The sequence below is a fragment of the Odontomachus brunneus genome, unplaced genomic scaffold (assembly GCF_010583005.1).
Source record: "Odontomachus brunneus isolate Ranch 3 - 2012 unplaced genomic scaffold, Obru_v1 Obru_scaffold_300, whole genome shotgun sequence".
NCBI lineage: Eukaryota > Metazoa > Arthropoda > Insecta > Hymenoptera > Formicidae > Odontomachus > Odontomachus brunneus.
The window spans coordinates 92,566-112,428 of NW_022639750.1; the positions used below are offsets into that span (position 1 = coordinate 92,566).

At 43.7% G+C, this 19,863-nt stretch overlaps 1 protein-coding gene across 1 annotated transcript in view; it reads right to left on the minus strand.

The window, feature by feature from the left end:
- The window catches only part of LOC116853282, a 166,903-nt gene that overhangs the window by 46,485 nt on the left and 100,555 nt on the right, over positions 1-19,863 (minus strand). The window contains exons 3-4 of the mRNA XM_032834279.1: positions 18,434-18,599; positions 16,762-16,836 (exon numbers count right to left, since the gene is read on the minus strand). Coding sequence (XP_032690170.1) covers positions 16,762-16,836; positions 18,434-18,599 — 241 coding nt within the window. The remainder of the gene's footprint in view (positions 1-16,761; positions 16,837-18,433; positions 18,600-19,863) is intronic.

Here is a 19,863-nt window from a genome sequence, read left to right on the forward strand (position 1 = left end):
CCTGGGAGAGGACGATATGGCGTCGCGCTGTCGTTGGTGCGGGGTGCGTGAATTTGTATTTCGCGATGATCCGGTAAAACAATTCGTCGATTTTGCTACGAGAACGACGAAGCATTTCTCCTGCTTCATCTGTATCGCGTACAATGCGGGGGCGTTCGACTCGCAGTTCATCCTGCGCTACCTGGTCGAAAGCGGTGGGACGGACGAACCGAAAGTAATATTAAACGGGACAAAAATTATATTACTAACCGTGGGACGGACAAAATTTCTCGATAGCGTCAATTACATGCCTATGCGGTTGTCGGCGTTATCGAAAGTTTTCGGGCTGAAAAATTCCGTCGCCAAAGGCGTATTTCCGCATTTATTCAACACAATTAAAAATCAAAATTATGTCAGGCCGCTACCGGATATTGATTATTATTCTCCGGATACGATGAAATCGGATGAACGTAAACAATTTTTAACGTGGCACGCGGAAATGACGGGTAAAAACGCGGTGTTTAATTTTCAACAGGAGGTACTGCGCTATTGCCGGAACGACGTAGATATCCTTCGACGAGCGTGTCTGGCCTATCGAAAAATTTTCCTAGACCGTGGAAACGTGTGTTCGAAGAATACACGACTATCGTTTCCGCATGTATGAAAGTTTTTCGCAAAAACTTTTTGCGCGAGAAGGAGATTGGGATAATCCCGCTCGGCGGTTATAGGGATGTCAACGCGCAATCGCGTAAAACGCTTCAATGGTTATTGTTGATGGAGCGTGAGCTCGGACGCGCGATAATTCACGCGGGGAGAGGTCGGGAACAGCGTTTATCGGAAGGCCCGCTCGTCGACGGATATTATGAGACGGAGAATCCCCGGCAGCGTCACGTGCTGCAGTTTCACGGCTGTTTTTGGCACGGCTGTCCCGAGTGTTTCCGCGTGAACCGCGACAGACCGCTGTCAACCGCGTTGCGCGAGGATACGATCGAAGCGCGTTACGAGCGCACACTCGCGACGACGTGTCGTCTTAGAAAACGGTACGTCGTTAAGAAAAAGTGAGAGTGTATCTTTGATCGGGAGCTGCGCGAAAATCACGAAATACGCGAATTTGTTGAGAATCATCCCATGTTGAGAAACAACCCCCTCAAACCTCGCGAGGCGTTCTACGACGGGCGTACGGGAAATATCGTCACGCGGCGCGAAGTTACGAGTGCGGAGAAGATACGCTACGTGGACGTATGTTCTTTGTATCCGTGTGTACTAAAGACAGGTGCTTTTCCGCTCGGTCATCCGGACATTTACGTAGGTAAGGAGTGTTCCACCTTGATCGGGGCCCGATTTTAACTTTGACCCCGTAGAAGGTCTCGTATGTTGCAGGGTATTCGCGCCGCGCGATCTCTTCCATCCGGTACTCCCTTATCGCGTGAACGGAAAATTGCTATTCGCGCTCTGCCGCAGCTGCTGCGAGAAATTTTCTCAGACCGCGTGTACGCACGACGACCCTACTGATCGCGAATTCGAAGGCTCGTGGGTGTCTTGCGAGTTACGCAAAGCTATCGAGAAAAGTTATCGCGTCACGCGTGAGCGAAATATGGAACTACGAAATCACGCGATACGATCCGGTTACGCGGCGGGGGGGATTGTTCGCCGAATATATCAACTGCTTTCTGCAGTTGAAGTAAGAGGTAAGCGGATGGCCAAACGAATTCGCGGATGACGAAGGCGGCAAGGACCGATATCTGCGCGAATATGAGAAAGTCGAGGGTATTGTTCTTAACAGGGCGAATATCTCACCGAATCCAGGCTTGCGCTCGGTCGCGAAGTTCTATCTCAACTCCTTCTAGGGTAAATTCGGCCAACGCTCCAATCTACCAAATATCGAGATCATTAGAACATGGGAGAGTTTCACGGCACTGCTCACGAGTCCGGAGCACGAAATAACAAATATATTGCCGAAAACGACGAGGTGATACATGTTTCGTGGCGAATGAGGCGGGAAGCCGTCACTCCGTCGCCGCTGACCAGCGTCGCGATAGCCGCTTACACCATGGCGTTAACCCGGTTAAAGTTATATTCGTATTTAGAAAAGTTAGATCGTCGCGTGTTATATTACGATACCGATTCGTATATATATTTGAGCACCGGTGATCCCGACGAGTACGAGCCGCGTACGGGGAATTTTTTGGGCGATATGACGGACGAACTCGAGAGTTTCGGCCCCGGTAGCTACATCGAGACGTTTGTATCGGCCGGCCCGAAATTTTACGCTTACGTCGTTCGCACGGGCAAAGGACGCGCGTGAGAAATTTGCAAAGTGAAGGAAATAACCCTGAATTTTGAAAATTCTCGCGTGTTTAATTTCAGTTCCATTAAATCATTGTTACTAGCAGACGAAAAGTTAAAGAGGGGAGAAGAGACGAACAAGGATAAATCCGTGATAAAACTGCGATTTAGCGCGATTCGACGCACCGTATTTCACGACATCATCACAAGAGACGAGACAAAGTCCTGCATGCCCGTATTACTAAAACGTAGTTTTAACGACAACGGATACTCCGTACCGTACAGTTACGTTTCCAGCGAATAGCGATATATCTCCCTCTCTCCTTTGTTTTACTTATTTGCCGCGTAAGATTTTAAAATTATTCCTAGGGTAAGAAAAATGTAAAAACTGCGAAATATACGAAATATACGTCTGTTTGCTCCTCCTGTAAAAAGATGAACATAAATTTTACGCACTATACTTTAAAAATAAGGACTTTTACATGCAGCGAAGACGAATGTAAAAAATAAAAACTTTTTAAATCGATTTTGTTCTTATGCATACTTACACTCCTTCCACCCCCTCCCTCCCCCCAACTCTAAGCTTTAAGCGCGCGTGCGAAACAATTTTTAATTTCTTGCGCGACGTTTAAGGGGCGAATAGAAGTAAATTTTAAACAAGAGGATAAAATATCTCGGCTAAGCGCGAACCGAGAAATATCGCTTGTTCCAACGCGATAAGCTCAACAATCGCGGTTCTAGCGCTGGGGGACATGAGCTGTATCTTCCCCCTCCCCAGCGCTAAATAAGCTTTTGCGCGTCGCGCCGCGGGAAAGAGCTCACTGAGGCGCGCGTCCCCCGCGGATGTACGCTGACGCGAGCGCCACGGTCGCCGCGTGGGCCCCACCGCGAGGGTTTGCTAGCCCACCGTCGCACGATTCAAGATATAAATCCGCGCTCGCGAGCCAATCTTTTTTCATTCCCAGAGTCGCGTGCGGAGACCGTTTGTTCGCGCGACATGGACGTGCGCTGGAGGCATCCTTGGACATCGATCGTTTGCGGTCCGACGGGATATGGTAAAACGATCTTCGTGAAGACTTTTCTTTGCCATTTGTCCGCCATGTCCGACGTCCGTTTCGAAAGAATTTTGTTTTATTACGCGGAGTGGCAGGAGGCCTATCGTCAACTGCAGCACGAAGTGGATTCGTTGTACCGCCGCGAAAAGCCCGGGGCGACATCGTGCGACATCGGAAAGCGCGCGGGGGGAAATATAATCGAATTTCGCGAAGGTTTACCCCGCCTTGATGATTACTCGCACGATCCGCTTTGCGTGAAATTAGTGATAATCGACGACCTTATAAGGGAATCGTCCTCGTGCGACGTGATTGTAGATTTGTTCACAAAAGATAGTCATCACAAGAACCTCAGCGTTATACTGATTTCCCAAAATTTCTTTTATCAAGGCCGTGGACAGCGGGATATTTCTCTCAACAGCAATTACATTGTAGTATTCAAAAATCCTCGCGATCGCGCTCAAATTCGCCACTTGGCGCGTCAAGTTTATTCAGATGATCCGAAGTTTCTGGAAGAGGCGTATCACGACACTACTTCGGGAGCGCACGGATATTTGCTGCTCGATTTCAAACAGTCCACTCCCGACGAATATCGATTTCGCGCGTGCACTTTCCCCACGGATAACGCGCATTATGTTTACGTCCCGCATAGATCTTCGGGAAATCTCGTATAAAACTCTACACGCTCACCCGAATCGCGACGATCGCGTCTTCGCGATGACATCGAAACGCGGGGGTAGCGATAGAGCGACGAGTATCGCGTGTCGCGCTATCGGTCGGAAAAACGTCTGCCTTCTGAAAGCACTGTGCTATTTAATGAAGAAAGAGCGAACCTCCTTCTTATGCTGCGCGGGTAACAATTTCATCGCCTGTATCTGCGAATGCGCTTTCAACACTTTCAGAGGAAACGTACCGCTCGACCAGCGGGAAAAAAATCGTTTTTCCAGGTACAAATCAGCGCTGCGGAATATCGCGAGTAAACGCGCTAATTTGAATATTTTTCCAAGAGGAAAATTATCGTGCAAAGAGGAGGATTCTTGCCTTACCTGATCGGATCTATACTAGGTGCTATTCTATCCGGCGTTATCGGTAGGCCGCGAAATTAATTAAATCGAACGCGCGCGCTCGCGCGGGTGTATCATGGAAAGAGCTAGAAAGATGGTTTTGGTTTCTGCAGAAAATCTTGCGAGAATGCAGCAGCAGCAGCAGCTGCAGCAACAACCCGTGATTCCCGCCGTTTCGTCGAATAACGACGCGGGATCCGGTGAAAATACCATACACACTCCGGGAACCGTTTTGTCGCGACTCGATGCCGAGATGAGACGAATTCTCGATTCAACGATATCGGATCACGAGAAATGGAAATTGTACAGAGAAGCGCTTCAACGTTACCTACATTTTTTCCGAGAGGAAGAAAAAAATCAACTAACGAGCGAAAACACTGGCGTTAGCAACGACGGCGACGATGCCGAAAACATTTGTCCCGAAGACGATGCGAGATACGGAAACAACAACGTCCTCGATGACGAACCGGAGCTCGATCGTCGTCGTCGTCATGAGAGAGAGACGAGGGAAGCGGACGCACTGTCGGAAGCGCGTATCGATAAAGATAACGCGAGCGCATTGAGTCGCCCCGTCGGCGAAGCCCCCCGTTGAGGACGTCGCAGCGAGCAGAAAAGCATCAGAGAAATACTGGATAAAATCCCGAAAAGTTATCGCGCTAAAGCGCGCAAGTTGCTGCGACATTTGTGCGATGTGGCGGTGTCCGAATAAGCTGGGACAGACAAGGGGTCGTGAGTATAGACGGAAACGCTTTAAAGGGAACGAACATCGCCAAACTTGTGAACGATGCGGTACGCAAGCGGAAAACCTTAAAAGCGACGGGGAGAAGCCGATTTGCTCGACTATTGTACGATATAGCTACTCCTCCCGAATTCGTGGGAAATCGCGAATTACGAGAGAAGAGCATTCTTCAAATTTTCATCGAAGAATCGCCTTTGCACGATAGCGTTTCTATTCCCGATTTTTTAGCGGTACGTAGTAGCATCCCTATTCCAATAGCGAAAGCGCGAATGGATAAACGCGCGTTTGACGAAGCATCGCTCGAAGATGAGCGCGACAATGAGGGATACTCGGCGTTTATATCCGGCGACAGTAACAAGAAAACCCGCGTGAGTGGCCGCGATTCCAAACTCGCGAGGAAGGGGCGATTGTTAAATTGGAATCTCGGGGAACTTTTGGAACGCGCATATCCTCGTAGGTCCGTCGTCGTCGTCGTCGTCGTGTAAAAACGTAACTTTTTCCGGGACAAGGGTAGCAGCGGGTAAACGCAGATCCGATGAAACATCGTTCGAAGAGGAACGGGATAACGAGGTGTTTATATCCAGCAACAACAAGAAGAACAAAACGCGCGTGAGTGACAGATATTCTAAATTCGCAAGGAAAAAGCGATTGTAGGATTGGAACCTTTTGGAATGACTGGAAAAATTATACTATAATCCCACGCACTATGCGGGGTACTCAGCCGTGGAAAATCTTTCGCACGCCGCCGAGCCGGATTTCAATCGAAACGAAATTATTAGTTGGCTCGAGTCACAAGACGCGTACACGCTACACAGACCGATACGACGCAAATTTCCCCGCTTTCACATTACAACGTGATGAGTATCGACGACGTGTAGGAGGCCGATTTGATCGAGCTTCGCAATCTCAAGAACTACAACGATAACTACTGCTACTTGCTCACGATTATCGATGTGCTCAGCAAGTACGTCTGGATGGAAGCGATACGTGACAAAACAGGCGTTAGCGTAACGACGGCACTCCGGCGCGTGCTCTCGAGGAACGAGGGACGGCTACCTGCGTATCTACAGACCGACAAAGGAAAAGAATTCCTCGCGCGTCCCTTTCAAAACTTTTTGAAAGAAAAGGGCATACGCTTTCGCGTGACTCGAAATCCAGATGTCAAAGCCACCGTAATCGAGCGCTTCAATAGAACGCTCAAGGAATGAATGTGGCGTTATTTTACTCATCGGAATACGCATCGTTACATCGATATTTTGCAGGATATCGTGCGCGCCTACAATCACACCCGTCATTCCGCCACTTTGATGCAGCCGGCGAGTGTTACGTTGGAAAACGCTCGCATTGCACGCGAAAATACGAAACGACGATACGAGTGCAAAGGGGGAGTTTGTAAACGAAAGACTAAATACGCGGCGGGTGATCTGGTGCGAGTCAGTAGGGCGAAAGACACCTTCAAGAAAGGATACGAGGCGAATTGGAGCAAAGAAATATTTCAAATTCATTGCGTTCTCGCATGGTGAGAGCCGCGGGTATACGAATTGAGCGATCTATCGGGTGAAGTTATAGACGGAATATTCTACGAGCAGGAACTAGCGAGGGTGAGCAAAAATTTGCGAGAAGAGGAGTTTATCGTCGACAAGGTGATAAAAAGCAGGGGTCGCGGGAGCAGTAAGGAATTGCTAGTTAGCTGGCGAGGATACCCCTCTAAATTTAATTTGTGGATATCCGCTTAGAATCTGAAATCGCTCAGGCATAATGAGGGAGCAATTTCTCATGATTCTATTTAGCAACAGCAACATGCGATACTTTCCGGAAAATACGACCACGTCGTTTATCACGGAATTACCTCAACAAGTGGATTTGCGCGGTCAATGGGAAGTCGCGCTCACCGAGATCCTGTTTCCCTACAGTTTTTTGCACATACAACCCGGAGAGGAGGGGCGACTCGTCTTCGTCAATATCAAGGAGCGCAGAATGGAGAAAACTGTCGAGATCGAAACCGTCTGCATAACCTTCGGCGTTTACCGCGATCTACCGGATTTGATGTCCGCCTTAAACAGCGGCTGTGCGGAGATCGAAGCACACATCGTTTGGCGGGCGGATTCCCGACGATGGTGGCAGAGTCTTTATAAGTCTCAAGTGCGACAAAAAACAATGTACTTTGTCCCATTGTATAAAATTCTCCGACAAGCTCAGTCGTATGCTAAGGTTCGATACGTACAAAAAACGCGAAAAACTAATATATCCCGACATGGCGGATATCGAACCCGTATCGCGCTATCCCAATTCGAAATTTGCACCGAGCGCTCGCGAAGTTAGCGAGGAATTATTTTACACGATTTCGTCGACAACGCGGGAAGTCGCGTCCGACGTGCCGGGTAGCATCGCGCGAGGTATCCCCGATAAACTCTTCGTTTATTGTGACATCTGCGAGTCTTACGTAACGGGGGATGTCTCTTCCCCTCTTCTTCGAGTAGTTCCGGTCGAGTACTCGCTCGACAGGCACATTTTTGGTTATAACGCCACGAAGAATTTTTTACACGCGAATTACATTCCTCTTGACTTGTTTTCGAACGATAGAAATAGATATAAGAGATCAAACGGGTAAGAGCATACCATTCGAATTTGGGACGCTGACGGCGACTTTGCACTTTAGGCGCTGTGATTAAAGAGAATTTACTTTGATATTATAACACGATATGAGTCATTACCAGGAATATTACGAAGCGCGACCGCGGCGGTCGCGATGGCAGAATTCCCTATATTTTCGTAGGCTCGCCGTATCAGCGCCGACACTGTATCGGAAGTTTTCTCGGGGGGGCTATTTAGACCGCCGCTTCCTTATTTGACCGCCGCTTTATACGTTGTCGGAAAAGAAGCTTTACGCAATGATACTAATATAATCGAGGAGGTGAGGAATAACACCCTTTAAAAACCGCGGTCAAAACCCGACTTAAGGAATCAGGAGAGAATCTTAAGATGCGGCCCAGAGAAGAAATCAGTAAACCGATGAAGGGATCCGGATATAACTCGGCGATGAAGATTAAGAAGCTCCAGTTTCCTTTCAACAGACTCGGCGGTTACGTCGCTAAATCCGGCTTGCGTAAACGTAGTCGCGGCGGCAAAAGGAGTTCTTCGAAATCATCGAAAACTAAGACGAGACGGAGAAATACCGGGGCGAAGAAATCATCGAAGAAGAAGAAGAGCCGTATAGCAGGAAGACGCAATGGCGAAATCGCAAAACGTCGTATTGTTAACAAGAAACGTACCGTATCCGACATTTTCTCTTAATCGTCGAAACAAACGCTGTCGACGAGATGAAAACTAAGCATGTCTTTTCTTCACACACATTCCAGCGAGTGCTTGAAGAATGATCTTTTCTCATTACCTCTCACCCAAACCAGCATCGAGAGTTCACAATGGATTTATTACAAGCCCTCTCTCGCGGACGACGCCCCCATAGAATTTGTCGTACCCGGACATGGAGAAGAATACATAGACCTCACTCACACTATGCTGTTACTTCGCGCGCGAGTAGAAAAGAACCCGCTGGCAGGAGTTCAAAAAGACGACGTCAAAGTAGGCCCCGTAAACCATTTTCTACATTCGTTGTTCAACCAAATTGACGTATATTTCAATCAAAAACTCGTGTCGCCCCGAACAACGCTTACGCTTATCGTGCGTACATCGAGGCGCTATTAAATTACGCTACCCCGGCAAAAAGATCATATCTAACTTCGGCCCTGTGGTACGAAGATACCACGCAGCATATGGACGTTATTCCGGGGGCGGAGGCGGGGCGAGAAAATGCCGGGCTAGAGTGGCGTACCACGTTCGTATGAGACGAACAAGCGATAGATCTCATAGGACATCTTCATTGCGACATGTTCAATCAAGATAAATTCTTACTGAACGGAGTGGAAGTGCGGCTGCGGCTCGTTCGTTCGAAAGATTTCTTTTGTCTCATGGAGGCTAATGGCGCGTCGAAAATACATATTCTAGAAGCTAGTTTACTTGTAAGAAGGGTTAAAGTAAATCCCGGAATATTGCTCGCCCACGCGCGAATGCTAAGCAAACACACCGCTAAGTACCCTCTCATAAGAGTCGAAGTTAAATCTTTCACGATTCACCACGGAATTGTAAGCGAATCTCTGGATAACGTCATACTTGGACAATTACCAAAGCGAATAATAGTCGGCTTTGTCGATAATAAAGCATTTAACGGGGATAGAAAATTAAATTCGTTTAATTTCGGCATAAATTTCTTCTCTATGTATGTCGACGGTAAACAAATTTCTAGTCGACCGTTACAGCCCGATTTTATCCCCGCGGTACAGCTCTATGTCAAGGCTTATCATATGCTATTTTCGAGGACCGGTATCCACTTTCTAAACGAGGGTAATGGAATAACTAAAGAAGAATACTTAAACGGGTTTATTCTTTTCACTTTCGATCTTACCCTCGATCTGTCCGCCAATTGCGCGGGACATTGAAATCTCGTAAGACACGGCGCTTTACGGCTTGAAGTACGATTTGACAGAGCCCTCACCGCGACGATTAATTGTATCGTCTACGCGGAATTTGACAGTGTATTAGAAATCGACTCCTCTCGTCAAGTCATTGTAGATTACGCCAGCTAGGAAACAAATCCCCTCCTCCGCTTCCCCCATCATCTTCTTGTCGGATATCTGCGATTCTTTTGAAAAAATAGCTCTACCCTGGGCTGGATTAGACATTTCTCCTCGAGAGCTTAACGCGGCAACTTATACGAAGTGAAAGATCCCGGCAAACGTTGGAAATAGGTGAATATGGAATTGGTCATCGACGTGCAGGCTTTTCGGGATAACAACGATAACCTTACGGCTAAAAAAGTCGCTGTTGTCGCAGTTCACGAGGCATACACGGGGCACTGGATTTTACGACCGCAATATCCGTTTGGCGCATTGAAGGAGAAGACGAGACAGCAAAATTACTGGCTCACAAAAAATTATCACGGGATCGAATGGTGCGACGGAGAAACCAACCCGGAATATTTGTTCCAGCACTTGCGCGAAATATCCAGAAACATCCGACGTATTTACACTAGGGGCAAAGAGAAAACGGATTATTTGCGCAATTTACTAGGGAGAGACGTATATAATCTCGAGAAAATCTCTCCCTCCTTCAAATGTTACCATCGGGCGAGCGCGATATAAGGTGCATATATCACGGCTATCATGTGACAGTGTGGGGCTCTGATTTTCATTGCGCGTTAAACAAGTAATTAAATTAAATTTAAAAATTAAAAGTAAATTAAAAAAGTGGTAAAACGCGCGAGAACAGTGCGAAAAACGGGGAACAGAAGAAGTGGGAGCAGATTGTGAAGAAGAAGGAGGAGGAGGAGAAGGAGGGGGGGCAGGCTTAGCAGCATCAGTGAAGTGAGCGAGGAGTCGTCCGCCCATAGTGTGAATTTTTGTTATAATTTCCGCCAGCTCCAAACAGCAATCCCTTCGCCAGAGAAGGAAGCCGCAAAGAGAACCGTCGAAGGAACACAAACATCGGAAGATAGATCGAGCGGCGAAATAACGGTGATCATACCCGAGGTATTAGGTGTACAATTTTCCTTCCGCCGTTTTCCTATAGATGGCTTTAGCGGTAAATGGTGGTCGAAATAAATAGATTATAGACGTCATAAAATAAACTTGGGCATCTGCAAACATAACCCCATAGAAACATTAGTCGATTTGTGTCTGCATCATAAAGTTATTCTCGATTGAAAATGTCAGTTTACACACCAAATTCTCGTCATTTGCGGGAGGTTTTAATTTTCTGCTTCAATATGAAGAAATCTGCGGCTGAGGCTCATCGAATGCTCTCAAATACTTATGATAAGGCCGTTATTAGTGAAAGAATGTGTCGTGAGTGGTTTCAACGCTTCAAGAACGGTGATTTTGACGTCGAAGACCGGCATAGCAGTGGAAGAGAGAAGGTTTTCGAAGATGCAGAATTGGAGGCATTACTTGATCAAGACTCGTGTCAAAATCAAGAAGAATTGGCACGATCATTGAGAGTGACTCAACAAGCCATTTTAAAACGCCTCAAAGCCATGGGAATGATTCAGCAGCAAGGAAATTTAGTGCCGTACGAATTGAAGCTGAGAGATGTTGAACGGCGTTTGTTTGCTTGTAAACAGCTGCTTGAAAGGCAAAGACGGAAGGGATTTCTGCATTGCATTGTGACTGGGGACGAAAAATGGGTTCATTACGATAACCCTAAGCGCAGGAAATCATGAGGAGTTCCCGGCCATGCTTCCACGTCGACGGCCAAACCGAATATTCACGGCTCCAAAGTCATGCTCTGTATTTGGTGGGACCAGCTCGGCGTAGTGTTTTATGAGCTGTTAAAACCGACTGAAACAATCACAGACGATCGATATCCAACGCAATTGATGCGTTTGAGCCGAGCATTGAAAGACAAACAGCAGCAATACAACGAGAGACACGATAAAGTGATTTTGCAGCATGACAATGCTCGATCCCATATTGCGAAAGTGGTCAAGACATATTTGGAAACGTTGAAATGGGAAGTCCTACCCCATCCGCCGTATTCTCCAGACGTTGCTCCCTCTAACTATCACTTGTTTCGATCAATGTTTCGATGGCACACGGCCTGGCTGACCAGCACTTCCGGCCTTATGAGGAAATAAAAAATTGAATCAATTCGTGGATCGCCTCAAAAGATGACCAGTTTTTTCGACGCGGGATTCGTACACTGCTCGAAAGATGAAGATGAAAGAAAGTAGTGGCCAGCGATGGATAATACTTTGAATCATAAATATATAACCAGTTTTTTACAATAAAGCTTTGAATTTCGGAAAAAAAACGACGAAAACAAAGTTGTACACCTAATAAATACTTTACATACGCCTCTATCTTGTCAAAATGAATTCGCTTGAGATTCTACAAGCGATTCAACAACTCGATGTTAGACACTCAGGAGTCTACTCAGCCGACCGAGTACCGAAGGTATGGACGAGGTCGACAGCGATAGTCGCTAATACCGAGAAATTATGACCGTCCAGGACAACACTGGGTCGCCTTGTACGTCGATAAACATGGAACGGGTACATACTTCGACAGCTACGGCTGCCCACGATCGACTCCAGATTCCTTCTTCGACTTAGAAGAAATTCCATCATCCAACGATGGAACTTTACCCAGCTACAGGGATATTCGGCGCAAACTTACGGACACTATTCTTGCGTGTTTCTTTATTATATGTGGCGCGGTTATAATCTTAATCAACTTATTAGTTTTTTTTATACCGAAACATGAGCGAAACGACCAAATGATTGTAAAATTATTCAATAAAATATTCTTTTATTGTAAGCTTAAGTGCTCCATATTCCATACTTCTCAACATTACATTCAATACTGCGCTCCCAAATGTATACGAAATAAGTAGAAATGTATTCATGATTGTATATATAAATAAACGATAGACTTTTTCTTTTAAAAATATTTCTTTCTTCGTCCCTCAAAACTGAGGCCAAACACCGCATATCCATAGCTATCCAGACCTGCTGTCCCTTCTCCATCTATCTCGCTCTTCTAACATTTTGGCAAGCATCTTTTCCTCATAATTTTCCGGTAACGTCTCCCCCCTCAACTCTTCTTGACGTAAGCAACGATGCAGGGGAAGGCGGAAAGAACCAATCTCCGTGAATAACCATAGCTGATCGCTGAACGAACCAATAGATCTTCCTTACTCCTTACGCGGAAACATCTGGCGACTACCCTCTCCCGCTAGCTCCCCACCTTCGCCTAACGTTCAGTAGGAACCTTTTCGCCTAAATTTTCCAGGTCACACTTAGCATTCTCAACTTCTCAACTTCTCAACTTCTGAACTTCTCGACGTAGGCGACAAAGCGGAGAGACCCTCCAGGTAAAAACCAATCCCCGTGAATATCCATAGCTGACCACTAAACGAACCAATAGCATGAATTACCCTCACCCCTTATACAGAAGCAACCGACGACTACTCCCCTACCCCTAGCTCCTCCATCGTCACCTACTCTTCCTCGACTCACTCATCAGTCGAGACTCGGAACTTCCAGACAACAGTCATACCACAGGAGACAAAGTTTATATTCCATAAGAAACGATGCGATAAAAAGAAATAAAATAAAATACATAAATCCACCTGAATAATCCTACCCGATTTACAGTGAGGGTGACACACTGTCCGCCCCCACTTCCAATATTAACAATTTTTTATTCCACATATTACCCCCTTCACTGAACCTGGAAAATTCCCCCTCCATTCCATTTCGGGACCCTCCCCCACTCTCGACATCCCCCACCCCTCGACACACTGGCGCCAGGATTTACCCCCACTACCACAGAAAAATAGGCCACGTCCTGTCTCACGGAAGCTATACATACAGGGTCATCGAAAAGTATCGTACTTCCCTAATATCTTCAGTTAGAATGCATTTTGGAGAAAATGTTCTATAGCAAAGTTGTATGGTTTCAAACGGAGAGTAAGATGGTGACCTTGACTTTGACCTTGACCATGTCCTTCAAGGTCATTTCAAGGTCAACCTTATTTTTTTAAATGGAACTCCCTACATTTTATTGCATATTCTTATAGCTTATCTCGAGAGCTTTCCAAAACACTGGAATAAAACATTTCTTCATTAAGTACTTTTTGAATTATAAAGGTTTAAAGTTAACAATTTTTTGACACGAAATGTAAAATATCTTGTAAAATATTATTTAGTTTTCAGTAATCATAACCTTAATACTTTTGTACGCGGAATAATGAGACCAATTAATTGGTTTAAAGAAAATATATTAATCGAAAAGTGTTGGATCCCCCTAATATTTTCAGTAAGAATACATTTTGGAAAAATGTCCAATAGCAAAGTTGTACAGCTTCAACAATTTGCACATTTGTTGTGAATTGTTTGGTACAATTAAATATTTTGCCCAAGCTGACAAGTTGGAATGAAATTCGCCTTAACTGGCCGGACCCACACGCCACTCTTGCCTTAACTGACCGGACCCACACGCCACTCTTGCCTTAACTGGCCGGAATCACACCCCACTTAACGAATTGTTAACTTCAAACCTTTATAACTCAAAAAGTACTTAATGAAAAAATGTTTTATTCTAGCGTTTTGGAAAGCTCTCGAGATAAGCTATAAGAATGTGCAATAAAATGTAGGGAGTTCCATTTAAAAAAATAAGGTTGACCTTAAAATGACCTTGAAGGACATGGTCAAGGTCAAAGTCAAAGTCATCATCTTACTCTCCGCTTGAAACCATACAACTTTGCTATTGGACATTTTCTCCAAAATGCATTCTAACTGAAGATATTAGGGGGGTCCGATACTTTTCGATGACCCTGTATACTCGATAATCATTTATCACTCCATTTACTAGTAAATTTACTAGTAAATAAACTGCTCAGCAGTTTCAGTTTACTTTAAAAAAAAAGTCTTTGTGTTCATATGTGTAACTAATTTCTAACATTATTTTAAAATTCGGCCTTGACAGATCTCTTGAAAATTTCAAGATGATCATTTAAAAAAAAAAGCGTCAAAATCGGTTGAAATCCAAGGGCTATAGGAAACAACGCATGCCGAATAGCCCCACTGTGTGCCAGCCCAACATCTACATCAAACAATAACTCGTGGTGCATGTATCAGGTGGTAAACTTAGTTCCTGCGGTTTTTTTGTTTAAAAAACTCATTTATTTCGACATCGAAAGCAAAAAATACATTAATCGAAGTATTTTCCCTCGCTAGCTATACATTTTTCCCATCTTTCGGGCAACGCGTAGATTCCGCGACGATAGAACGATTGGTCTTTTGATGCAATCCATTCGTCGATCCATTTTCGCACATCCTCGTAATTTCTGAAGTGTGTATCCACCAAGCCGTGCTGCATCGACTGGAACAAGTAATAGTCCGAAGGAGCTAAGTCTGGTGAATACGCTGGGTGCGGGAGAACTTCCCACTCGAGCTGCATCAGTGTTTCTTTGACGGCTTTGGCAACGTGTGGTCGAGCGTTGTCGTGCAAAAGCATGACTTTACGTCGATTGCTGGCTACTGCTGGCCTTTTTTCCAACAATGCTTCATTCAGACGGTTTAATTGTGATTGATATCGATCCCCCGTGATACTTTCGTTCGGTCTGAGTAGCTCATAATAAACGACGCCGTGCATATCCCACCAAATGCAAAGCATTGCTTTGTGGCCATGAATATTTCTCTTTGGTGTGGATGTCGATGGTTGGCCAGGGTCTACCCATGATTTTCTTCGTTTAGGATTATCGAAGTATATCCATTTTTCATCGCCAGTCACTATGCGCCACAAAAAACTCTTCTTTTTCTGCCTGGCGAGCAGAGAAATAGAGATGTTTAAGCGATTCGCAATGGCATTTGCGGTTAATTCGTGTGGTACCCATTTTCCCTCCTTTTGAATTTTTCCCATTGCATGTAGACGTTTGGAAACAGCCATCGGAGTAACATTTAATGCTGCAGACAATTCTTGGAGCGTTTGAGTAGAGTTTTCGTCCAATAATGCCTGCAAATCGGTGTCTTCAAACTTTTTCGGTTGGCCTGAGCGTTCTTTATCATTGACATCAAAATCACCACTCTTAAATCGCTGAAACCATACTTGGCATGTTCTTTCCGATGGAGCATAATTGCCATAAGCTTCGAAAAGCAATTTATGAGCTGCAGCTGCAGTTTTTTTCAAGTCAAAGTAATGAAGCAGCACATGTCGAAAAAACAACTTATCATCCATATTTCCATATTTAATCAAAAGAAAAATAGCATTGCTTGCTTAAATGAATCTCTTCGCACTGAATTTTATTGACAAATGTCTAACCTCTAAAATGCAGCCAGTTTCAGATGTCAAAATAAATTACACCTACAACTAACGTCATCTAACTGTGAGCCGCAGGAACTAAGTTTACCACCTAATATTAGCTTTTCAAAAATCATTCGAAGATTTTCTTCGACTTAAATCCGGCAGTTTTATTTATTTATGTACCCATCAAAGTGAAAATCTTCATCGCTAAAAATCATTTTCTCCGAAAAATTATTTCTTGGTTTTCCAACATCCAATTGACAAATGCACGGTGCTGTAGATAATCCGTTGGTTCCAATTTTTACGTTAGTTGAACTTTATAAGCATGCAGATGCAGATATTTCGTGTGAATTTGGTGCAAAGTGTCAAATTACTAATTAGTTCTCGTCTAATTACTGAACAATAGCGAATATAGGTTCCTTAACTCTTAACAACGCTTTGATATTTTGTCAATCGAAAATGTTGCACGCGATTTGCGAACTGCTTCCACAAAACTTTCCCCATTATTTATTATATAAATTTTCAGAATAATAAATCGTAGTTTCTTCGTATAATAATCCATGACTACTAATCTTAATGCGTTTACATGACAACTGAGAAGTTTTAACGTTCAGTATAGTCTACATAACAGAACGAAAACAGCGCGCAATTAAAATCTTGCGCTCTTATTGGGACACTCTGTATAAAAAAATGCCTAGTAAACGATAATAGTTTTAGAAATGTTTAACATGAAATTCATTCGAGCAAGACGAAAAATCCACAAAACCGTTCCCATAGCTTACCGAGGTTTCATTCTTCCATTTGTGAATCCTTCCAAGGATACCAGACGTGACCGACAGCTCGCCTTCTGAGGGGGGCTTGGTTCACAAGAAAGTGACAATTACATAATTAAACGTTAACAACACAACGACGCAATTCATCTTAAACTAAAACATATCGTGTTAAATCGAGTTTCTCAAAGTATACGAGGGCTGCTCCGTAAATTTTGCGACTTGGCAACACTGGCGTTGCTAGGTAAAATCTAACCTTACCATTAAAAAGTTTGACAGTTTGGAAGATTTTTTTACTCGAAACGTTTTGTCGTACGGAGACTACTTGTATTGTTTACAGTGACTTGAAAATTATGTCTCAGCGAAAAAATGGAATTAACACGAGAACACTTTCGTGCTGATGATTTTTTACGACTTTCGACGTGGATTATCGAGACAAGAATGCATCGATCAACTTGCTTCCACTTTTGGCAATGAAGCATCACACAAGACCACTATTTGTCTCTGGTTTAGTGAATTCAATCGTGGTCGTAGTTCGCTCATCGACGAACCTCGCGAAGGTCGTCCAAAATCAGCTGCTGTGCCAGAAAACATCGATGCTGTGCGTGAATTGATAATGCAAGATCGACATGTGACATACCGTGAGATTCAGGCATCCCTGGGTGTTGATATGAATTGCATACAAACGATATTGCATGAACATTTGGTCGTAAAAAAAATTTGTTCACGTTGGATCCCGCATAATTTAATTGCTCAAAAAAAGGATCGTGTAAATTGGTGCAAAAAAATGCTGAAGAAATTCGATCGAGGTGCGTTAAATGCCGTATATAACCTTTATACAGGTGACGAATCATGGATCTATGCATATGAGCCGGAAACTAAACAGCAGTCGACTGTGTGGGTCTTTCAAAGTGAACCTAACCCAACAAAAGTTGTTCGCGCTCGAAGCACTTCGAAACAAATGGTCGCCTGTTTTTTCGGAAAAACTGGTCATGTGGCAACAGTATCCTTAGAGAAACGTAGAACGGTCAATTCTGAGTGGTACACAACCATTTGTTTGCCAGAAGTCTTCGGCCAAATAAGGAAAAACAACTCAAGACAACGAATCATTCTTCACCATGACAATGCCAGCTCTCATACATCGGCTCAAACAACCGCCTATTTGACCAGTGAAAAAAATCGAAATTATTAATTAATGAAATTAATCGAATTAATGGATCATCCACCGTACAGTCCTGATTTGGCACTGAATGACTTCTTTTTGTTCCCGAACATCAAGAATAAATTGCGTGGTCAACGATTTTCGACGCCAGAAGAAGCGGTTGATGCGTTTAAAACACATATTTTGGAGGTACCAGTTTCGGAGTGGCATGAATACTATAATAAATGGTTTGAGCGAATGCAGAAGTGTATTGATCATCATGGAGAATACTTTGAAAAACAATAAAGCCATTTTCAATGACAAATTACCGTGTTTTCCTTACTAGTCGCAAAACTTACGGAGCAGCCCTCGTACACTGTGTGTGACAAATTGGTATTATACCAAATATGTGTTAGATATTTAATGATGCGAAAAAGAATAGAGAAGGCGAGAGAAGTTAATCGTGCAAATCAAGTGTGCTAAAATTCACGCGCAAGTACAATTGTGTACAATACAAACACAATTCAGAACGATTCGACCTACTTGATCACCCATGCCTGTAATAATTGGGGTGTTCCAATACGCCGCGAGACGTGCCACTGGTTCCAAAGCAAATGCGCAAGCTGGCCCGATGAAAGCGATCACGTTATCCTGGAAATGCATGTCCGCTGCTAAACCGGGCGCTATTGCCCCGCTGCACGATGGATAACTGAAAAGACATTGCATACCTCATTTGAATTCTAGTAGAAAAGTCTAGATAATTTTTTTTGCCATTACTGCATTATTGGCACTGAGACTGTGTCCCGGAGCATGTCCGGAGTTGGTCCCGGAAGCATGTTATGAAGTGAAAGAATTTTTCTCGAAAATATAAATATTTATTACCTAAAAGGTAAAACTTCTGTTTAAAGGACTCACCTCCGATGACGTTGCTAGTTACATATATTATTAAGGGAATTAGAAGGTCAGATCGCCTGAAAATCGATTAAGCGACAATTTCTCGAAAAGTGGAAGGAATAATGTTGGTATCAAGGAAAACATCCTCATGAAAATATCTCTACATGATATAATTTAAAAATCTGTTCTTTGTAACTGCACTGCTGAAATAATGCAAAAGATTATAATGAGATAACATATATATGTCTCACTTCAATTTATTGCACCAGTTCAGCAGTGCAGTTACAATGAATAGATCTTTAAATTATATTGTGTAGAGATTTTCCTTAATACCAACATTATCCCCTCCCTTTTTCGGAAAATTGTCATCTAACTTGAAAATCGTGCTTGTTTTCTCACAATTTTTATGACGAACTGTATGAATATGCGAAAGTGTTATTTTGACGTGTATTTATACAATGTATAAAGAGAAGAAAACGCATGCGTGAATTCATGTATGCGTGTCTCTATGAGAACTAAACGTCTAGAAAGAATCACGCTTACCGTTTATATACTAAACTTAATATACTCTGTATTGATATTAATAAATTTTGGAAATAACAGTTCCATTTGCAAAAGTTTCTTTCAAGAAATATTTATCATCGTGACATAGCAGAGTTTTATAAAATTTCTTTTGTTAATAACTTTTTAATAAACAACGAGCGACAGCTAAAACCTTCCAAAAGTTACTCAGGACGGTAACCTCTATAATATATGTATGTCAAGATCAAAGCTATTGGAACTGCCTTCTCTAAAGGGGTGTTTTACCAAATATAATTTTGATGAACAAATATTCAATATAAGTATTAGGACCTTAACTTAGTTTCCGCCCGCAAATGTTAGATGGCAATGCAAACAGTTCTAGTAGTCATTACTAACGAAACAGGTAGTTTGTGATTAATTTCGACATTTCTCGATAACATTCAGTCAGCATACACAATTATTTTCCTAAACAACAATTTCTTTTGCTTTGTGAAAAATGGAACGCGATAAAGTGTTTTTTCGACATGTGCTTTTGCACTATTTTGATTTGAAAAAAA